Below are 8,989 nucleotides of genomic sequence, written 5' to 3'. Positions count from 1 at the left end.
GAAAGAACAAGGAACTACAGCAACCCAGAAGAAAACCCAGTTCAAAAAGCAAAATATATAATGCCATGGATAAAACAAAATACTCATCAAGTTAGAGAAGTCACTTCCAAGCAGCTGAGATTGTATTCTATAGTTCTGAGATTGAAAGAAAGAACCAACGAAATTAAGCTTGCAGAATCATAATATAAGAGGGAGTAAGTAGAGGTTAGAGATAAACCACATAGAATTTGCAGAATGAAGAGAACTGGAAGCTTGATGAAAGTGTCAGAGAAGGCGTGGTTTGATTGGTATTACCCTTGTGGTAGCTCTAGCTCTGATACCATGATAATATTCTTGAGAAAAAAAAAAAAAAAACTGAGATTGATACAAAAGGAGAGAAGAGAGAGAGACTGAATTGTTGGGTATTAACCAGATTAACCAACTCCTAACCACTCTAAACAGATTTTAAGAAACTTAGTTAACAGGGGAGGCTCCATAGTAGTCAAGCAAGAGCTGAAAGTAGAGCGCAGACTGCAGGCTGCATGTACTATTGTGCAGACTGCATGTACTATTGGTGCAGAATGCAATAGGGATAAAGTGGTAAATTCCTTTACACATTTCTTTTCAGTTTTCACTACTGTACAAGGTCATTGGGTTGTTTTTGTTTTTTTTTTTTGTAAGATCATTGGGTTTTCGATGAAGGTAAAGAAATGGAAAAACACAATTATAATGAGCAGCATACTTTATTATTGTTTATAATTTTTGCATACACTTAGCAATGTAAAAGTAAATTAAATACATGTCTCACCCAAAAAAGTAAACACATGGTGTTTAACTCACAAGTCACAACACATTTGGCCACACGTCAAGGAAAAAAGCTATGAATCTTCTCTATTGTACACTTGTATGGTAGAACCGCACACGTTAGATTTTTGGCACCCAAGACACATAATGGCATTGTCCACACCAGCTATATTGTCATAAGTTACACTAATTTTGTATGACTTGTTGCACCCATAAAAAATTTCTGTCCGGAGAGGTCAAATAATATTAGCTAAAAGAGAAAAAATTTCTTTTGGGAAAAGTGACAAATTGACCATGCTGTATGCAGTCTTCTTCACTTTGAAAAAAAATCATACTACTTCTGTGAGAAACTTGAAAAGTGAAAAAAAAAAAGGATGCATGTATTAGTGTTCACCAAAATAAGCAAATAAGCAATGAACTAATTAACTTTTGACTAATTGAATATAAAAACTCAATTCATAATCTTGCACCAATATCCAACTTCTTAATAAATACAATACCACCCAATACAATATGAGAAGTAATACAAGGCAGTGCAATACTAGTATGTCTAATGAATGGTAGCTAGAAAACCTTAAACCTCACAAGTTAAATTACAATGTTAACAGCTGCTAATTCAAACTCACTTCCTAAAACTGTGAACCACCATTTTGTTTCTACTCACAAGCTCAAATATGCAGACATCATGGAGCTTGACTTGGTTAGCACGTGCAAAATCAACCCACCCTTTACAAAACTTGTGTGTTCCACTGGAAGGCACAGCATTCACTTCCCATATTCTTCCCTTTGAATTTTTCAGGGAAGCCTTGAATTTTCCTAGAGAAAAATGCTCCTTAGAGAAGTGTGAGGGGAGTGCCTGCATCGATCATATCCAATATAATATGTAAATATGAAATGTCTATGTGTGAGTGAGAGAGAGAGAGAGAGAGAGAGAGAGAGAGAGAGAGAGAGAGAGAGAGAGAGATTGAACCCCAAAAGTTCAAACAACACCAAACACATCACATAAACACACAAGATTTTGGTGCTACTTTTCCATATGGTAGAGGTATATGTATTAATCTAATAGGTAAAAATTGATGGCATTAGATAGGCAGGATCACGCATGCAGAGTAGGTGAAGACCTTTATTGATATAGTCAAGAATTTATCATTGCATATTTTGTGTGACACTAAAGATGTATAGATGTAAATAGATAATGAACTAATTACCTTTTGACTATTTAAAAATAAAAACTCAATACATAATCTTGCACCAATATCCAACTTCTTAATAAATACATTACCAACCAGTCCAATACAATATGAGAAGTAATACAAGCCATGTACAATACTAGTATGTCTAATGATCAGCTAGCTAGAACACCTTAAAGCTCACAACCTAAATTAAATGTTAACAGGTGCTAATTCAAACTCACATCCTAAGAATGTGAACCACCATTTTGTTTCTACCCACAAGCTCAAATATACAGACATCATTGAGCTTGACTTGGTTGGCACGTGCGAAAGCAATCCACCCTTTACAAAGCTGGTGTGTTCCACAGGTAGGCACAACACTCACTTCCCATGTTTTATTTCCCTTAGAATTTTGCAGGGAAGCCTTGAATTTTCCTGGAAAAAGATGCTCCCTAGAGAAGGATGTGGAGACTGGCTGCACCAATATATCAGTTGTTGATATGCAATGTGAGAGAGAGACTGAACCCCAAAATTTTGGTTCTTCAAAGTACAAACAACACCAAACACAGCAAGAAATTCACATATACACTCACAAGATTTTTGTTCTACTTTTCCATATGGTAAGGGCATATATATTAATCTAATAGGTACAAATTGATGGCATTAAGCAGGATGGGGCTTATTAGGCAGGACTCACAGAAATAATGGCCTAAAATGACACTAAGGAAAAAATGAAAACAAGTAAAGTAAAGGGTTAGCTTGCTTACCACAGAATAAAGTTCTCTAATAACGCGTGTAAAATGAGGGAATTTGGATTTGAAAGATTTAGCAGCTTCCCAATCCTCAGCTGTGTTGTCTTGGTAATCTTCTTTCTCTTCTTTACTCTCCATGACTTCACCAGATTCACAACTTCGCAGATTTTTACCTGCAGCTTCACATACAAAAATAAAACACAGCAAAAGTACATGAATTATGTGTTATATAAGTACATGAATTATGTGTTATATAAGTACATGAATGTGTTCTGCAGATACCTGAATTATCTGTGCAAGACGTAGATGATGGATGACAATGCTTGGTACTGATCACAGGGGATTTTCTTGGTCTACCATGAGTCCTTTTAGTGTTAGCAGAGGTGGGATTTTGATGTGTTTCGGTGCTTGGAAAATCGACTCTCTCACACCCATTTTTGTTAAAAATCTGTATTTTGAAATGCATTTTCCCATCATATCTGAACACTAAAAACTCTTTGTCACCTAAAGAGTTGTCTTTTAAAAACGCCTGCCAGCCATCCCCCAAATATACACCTCTTGTTGTTTCTATTACTTTAACATTCCATGAACAACCTGAAGAAGCCTTCAGTTTCAAAGTTGCTCTTTCACACAGTTCATTCCTTATATGCTTCAAGAAACTTGGTGGGATTCGCTTTAAGAAAATAAACAAAAAGAATGGAGAAACTAAAATTTCAGAATTACACAAATGATGGAGAACTTAAGTAGATATGCTTATAACAGTAAGAACCCAAAAATATATTCTAAATCAAATAGTTGCAGAGTAACAAACAACAGTATTCAGGAAATTAAAGAAATCTCAAATCTAAGACAGGCAGACAGCAGTAGTTGGAGTTAATTTACCAAATGATCAGTGCTGTAATCAGCAAGAATAATCTTGAAGAAGGAAGGCATCTTCTTCTTGATACCATTGTTGGGTATTTTTCTCACCATTTTCTACTCTGTCAATGCCAAAAAGAATGTTGTTGACTTGTTGGTGGGAAGCTGAAGCTTAAGGGAAAGGCTCTAGATCTGAAGGCTGCTGGGATGATGAAGTAAAAGCAAAAGAAAAAACATAAAGATCAATTTTTTTTCTCCATTTGATGGTGGCTTGAACCAGGTATTTTTGGTGTTCTGCATACTGAAGTAGGAGAACAAACAAAAGGAAAAAGACCGTTATAATGAGCAGCATACATTATTATTCCTTTTCGGCTTTTGCATACACTTAGCAATGTAAAAGTAAATACTTAGTGCTTTATTGACCAAAAAAAAGAATGCATGGTCCTTTTACTTAAAACACTTTTTCCCACACCTCAAGGAAAATAACTATGAATCTACCTTATGATACACTATGTACCCGTTCAGTGCACTGCCTTGTATGGTAGAACAGCACACGTTAGAAATTTAGCACCTAAGACACTTATGGCAGTGTCTCTACTAGCTACATTATTGCACCCATCAGTTACATTGAGCTGGATTCAAGTCTATATGTACATCACGAGAAAAAACTTACCTTCAAGTGTATACACTTTATGTGTCTATCTCTCTCATCACGTTCATTAGCACGTAATAAGAGAAACTTAAATAGTAAATGTGTGTACCCATTATATGAAAATTTTACTTGTACATCACATGTGTAATGTGAAGTAAAGAATTAAGTGCCATATGTACAACCCTACAGTTTTACCAAATTTTTTGTCACTCTCTACTTATGTTTGAACACTCATAAGTCATCACTCTACTGTCAAAATGATTTTTCAGAAAATATTTTCTGTCCCTTTCCTTAGCATAATGCTATCCTTATATACTGGACCATTATATTACAATGAATATTTACTTCTCCAAAACTATAGCTATAAACTCCCTAAGATTGAGTCTTTACAAATGAATGCCATAATTACATATAACAGCTGTAGTATCCTTTCTGATATCGTTAGTTAAGGCTCAATCCCTAGTTCAAGCAATCAGCTCAATCATCTCAGAAACTTCTGATTTCCTCAATTATAGGGTGAATTCCTTAATTCAAGAAAACACCATAATCAGCTCTAACATCTACAATGTAATTGTTGACCAGTTACAGTCGACAATTACATTAAAATAATAGATATATAAGTCTATGTTACAGTTAATTGTGAAAGATTACTATATTAATATAAGAAATTAATACATACAAGTATGAAGAAAAAAAAAAAAGAAGCAATCTTCTATTTCCAAAATTTGATTGTTACTATATTATAATTAACCGACAATTACACAAGCACCTAGATAAATACATAGAGCCTTCTAACGCTGAATTTAAAACTGAATATATGGAAGTATTGTAATAAATATTTGGTAGAATTACGCCCCCATTATGAAATTATTCTGGCTCCGCCACTTTATGTTATGAGCATTGTATTGATGGCTAGAACTCAGAAGTGTTTTACTTCTTTGTTTACAATTGGCAACCAATGTTTATTTGCAAGTGGTAACTGAATTTTCTACTCATAGTCATTGATTCAGACTAATTGGTGAAGGTGAAGACCTGTCCATGATGGGGACAATAACAATGGTGAAAAAGACGATGATCAAGATCCTTGCTGTTGATAATGAGTATGTTTGTTGCAGATGCAATTGATACAAACAATGTTTATGATCCATGCTCAGATACAAATCCAGAAGGGTTTAATTGCAGAGAAGTAATGCCCAACTTGCTGTGTTTATGCCCAAAGTTGATGAGATTTATTATAGAATATGTTGTAAGTTTAATTGCAGCTCTTAATTCTTCTAAGTTATGGTTCTCATTTTGATAATAGTCTGTCAACATGTCAATAACTTATTATAGCATATGGTGTGTAACATTAAAGATATACAAATGTAAATAAAAATGGAGACTTAATTCATTTTTGACTATCTAAAACTAAAAATTCCATACATCCCAATATCCAAATTCTTAATCTTTCATAATACTAAACAGTAAATATACCATACAACCAATACAAGCCACCAGTACAGTACTAGTATGTCTACTTAGCAAGAAAATCCTCATGCTCACAATTAACTTAAACTACCATGTTAACAGCTTCAAACTCACTTCCTAAAAATGTGAACCACCATTTTGTTTCTGCTCACAAGCTCAAATATGCAGACATCATCAAGCTCGACTTGGTTGACACGTGCGAAAGCAACCCACCCTCTGCAAATCTGGTGTGTTCCACAGGTAGGCACAACACTCACTTCCCATGTTTTTGTTCCCTTTGAATCTTTCAGGGAAGCCTTGAATTTGCCTGGAGAAAGATGCTTCCTAGAGAAGGCTGTGGGGACTGACTGCATGAGTGATCACATCCAATATATCAGTTGTAAATATGAAATGTCAGAGAGAGAGAGAGAGAGAGTGAACCCCAAAAGTTCAAACAACACCAAACACAGCAAGAAATTCACATAGCACTCACAAGAATTTCGTTCACTAAATTTACATAAACATCAAAGTTCACTAAATTGCTCTGTTTTGAAGGTTTTATAGTTTTGGCAATTTCATCTGCACTAGTTGAATAGTTGCATAGAAATGGGCAGAGAAGATATGACTAAATATTGATCGAATGCATAGTTTGGAATCCTATGCTGCATGAATGCCTATGTCTCATTTCAGAATCAAACATAGTATACCAAAATATGAAAAGGTGTTGCAATCTGAGCATCCAATTCTCTTATCTGACCCTGCAGGGGCTATGTATAATCTAACATGTAGTCCTAAGATCATTTATACAATCATACATGTATTTGAAAACTTCAAGATGATGAAATAGATTCCAAAAGCAACTTGGCAAAACCAGTCACTCATACACCCATGTACACCATGTTGCCTATATTTTTGTCACAAAAATGATGACCTAAAACTCCACTAAAAGAAAAAAATGGAAACAACTAAGTAAAGGGTCGGTTAGCTTGCTTACCACACAATAATGTCTGTTAATTTTGCTTGCAAAATGAGGGAACTTGGTTTTGAAAGATTCAGCAGCTTCCCCATCCTCAGCTGTGTTGTCTTGGTAATCTTCTTCCTCTTCTTTAATCTCTATGAATTCAACAGATTTACGACTTGGGAGGTTTTTACCTGCAGCTTCACATACAAAAAGAACACATACCAAGAGTAGTTAAGTTATATACATGTGAATGAGTTATGGGTTCCATGAGTAATATATATGTCCATAAATGTGTTCAGGAGATACCTGAATTATCTTTGCAAGACTTCTTTGGTCTACCAGGAGGCCTTTTAGAGTTAGCAGTGGTGGAATTTTGATGTGTTCTTCTGGTGTCGGGAAATTCGACTCTCTCACACGCATTTTTGCAAAAAATCCGTATCCTGAAATGCATTTTCCCATCATATTTGAACACTAAGAGGTCCTTGTCACCTAAAGAGTTGTCCTTCAAAAACTCCTGCCAGCCATCCCTGAAATATACACCTCCTGTTGTTTCTATGACTTTAACAGTCCATGAACAATCTGAAGAATGCTTCAATTTCAAAGTTGCCCTCTCAGACAGATCGTTCCTTATATTCTTCAAGAAACTTGGTGGGATTCGCTTTAAGAAACAAACAAAAAGACAAGAGAAACAAAAATTTCAGAATTATGCAATTAATGGAGAACTTAAGTATAAATAAGTATAAATATAGTTGGAGAGTAACAAACAACAATATTCAAGAAATGCAGGAAATTGATCAAAGACACAGACACACAGCAGTAGTTGGAGTTAATTACCATTTGACCAGTGCTGTAATCAGCAAGAATAATCTTGAAGAAAGAAGGCCTCTTCTTCTTGATACCATTGTTGGGCATTTTTCTCACCATTTTCGATCTCCTCTGTCAATGTCAGTAAGAATGTTGTTGGTGGGAAGCTGAAGCTTAAGGGGAAGGCTCTGGATGTGAAGGCTGCTGGGATGAAGAAGAAACATAAAAATAAAAAACATAAAGATCAATTTTTTTGTGACAGAAAATGAGCTCAGTGTAGACATTCAAACAAAGATCTGTTTGGTAACTAAGAAAAGAAAAATGAAAACTTGCAGATACAAAAATATCTCTCTCATTTCATTAGCTAAAAGCCTAAAACGCAACTGAATACAATAGATTTTTTTAATTTTTATACATTAATAGTTACTTAACGTTCTCTTCTTTTAGTCATCATCGTGCTATATGTTCTTACTTATAGTTATATAAAAATACATGTGTGCAAAGCATATGCCTCTAATTCATATGTGCCTCTGTGTTATATGAAGGTAATATGTGTGTTTCATGCTAGAGATTCGGACTTAAAACTCTTACTAATCAATAGTGCAAGCAAATATGCCTTTGGCCCCCGAATGTACCAAAGACAAAGCCTAACAAAGCCTAATAAGTAACACGAAGCCAAAAACAAGAAACTAAATCAACCCAGAAGAAAACCCAGTTCATAAAACATATAATGTATAATGCCATGGAGAAAACAAAACACTCCATCAAATTAACCAAGTCACTTCCAAGCAGCTAAGATTGTATTTTATAGTTCTGAGATTGAAAGAAAGAATAAACGAAATTAAGTTTGCGGAATCCAAATATAAGAGGGAGTAAGTAGAGGGTTAGAGATAGATCACCCGATCGAATTTGCAGAATGAGAACTGGTAGCTTGATGAAAGTGGCAGAAAAAATGATGATATTCTTGAGAAAAAAAAAAAAAAAAAAACTGAGATTGATGCAAGAGGAGAAGAGAGAAATGAGAGAAAAAGAGACTGAAGTGTTGTCCAAGAAGAAAACGCAGTTAAAAAGCATTCTAATGCCATGGAGATCAATCATGTTTTATTATTGGTGTTCTGCAGAATGCAGAAGGGTTAAAGTGGCAAGTTCCTTAAATTGGACAAAGTTTAAAGGTCATTGGGTCAGTCATTGGTTTTTTGCTTAAATATAGCAATGGAGAAGTAAATAGATGATGTTGAAGTGTTCAACTTACAAAGACATGCATGTTGCACGTCACATTAGCTATGTAAATGTAGTGTGATTCTTTGAAGTAAACAATGGTCTGTGACAAAGACATATTACCTACAACCCTACAATTTTAGTAACTTTTGTTCTCCCATCCTACATAGCATGTTAGCTTATAATGGTATGGTATGGTGTGACAATCTAATGTAGGGTTACTTTTTCGTTTGGCCGGTTGTATTTAGGGACTAAAATCACAATTATTTTAAGGAGATACTGCAATATTAAGGTCAAATGACGGTCTTAAGAGATATTTCAATTATTTTAATAATCATGTCGT

The 8,989-nt window shown here is 34.8% G+C and overlaps 2 protein-coding genes across 7 annotated transcripts; both read right to left on the bottom strand.

Annotated features, from left to right (window-relative positions):
• Positions 1-1,258: 1,258 nt before the first annotated feature.
• LOC147276847 (B3 domain-containing protein Os01g0723500-like) lies at positions 1,259-3,854 on the bottom strand. 6 transcript variants are annotated; one of them, XM_086252839.1, is made up of 5 exons: positions 3,590-3,854; positions 2,990-3,380; positions 2,723-2,886; positions 2,198-2,430; positions 1,459-1,639 (listed from the first exon to the last, which is right to left on the bottom strand). In XM_086252839.1, exons 1-5 carry the CDS (start codon positions 3,677-3,679, stop codon positions 1,600-1,602), a joined length of 918 nt encoding a protein of 305 aa, XP_086108965.1. In that variant the 5' UTR covers positions 3,680-3,854; the 3' UTR covers positions 1,459-1,599. The 6 variants fall into 6 exon arrangements, with proteins under 6 accessions (XP_086108968.1, XP_086108965.1, XP_086108966.1 ...); XM_086252840.1 differs by having other exon boundaries at positions 2,723-2,880; XM_086252843.1 differs by having other exon boundaries at positions 3,677-3,854.
• Positions 3,855-5,794: 1,940 nt separating this feature from the next.
• LOC147276846 (B3 domain-containing protein Os01g0723500-like) lies at positions 5,795-7,548 on the bottom strand. The gene is made up of 4 exons (XM_086255571.1): positions 7,459-7,548; positions 6,931-7,282; positions 6,658-6,821; positions 5,795-6,031 (listed from the first exon to the last, which is right to left on the bottom strand). Exons 1-4 carry the CDS (start codon positions 7,546-7,548, stop codon positions 5,795-5,797), a joined length of 843 nt encoding a protein of 280 aa, XP_086111697.1.
• Between the last annotated feature and the right edge of the window lie 1,441 nt (positions 7,549-8,989).

Source organism: Dryas octopetala, chromosome 8 (genome assembly GCF_963921425.1).
Source record: "Dryas octopetala chromosome 8, drDryOcto1.1, whole genome shotgun sequence".
In the NCBI taxonomy this organism is placed as follows: Eukaryota; Viridiplantae; Streptophyta; class Magnoliopsida; order Rosales; family Rosaceae; genus Dryas; species Dryas octopetala.
Note: the sequence above shows the minus strand (reverse complement) of the source record. Positions and strands in the feature narration are given on the sequence as shown.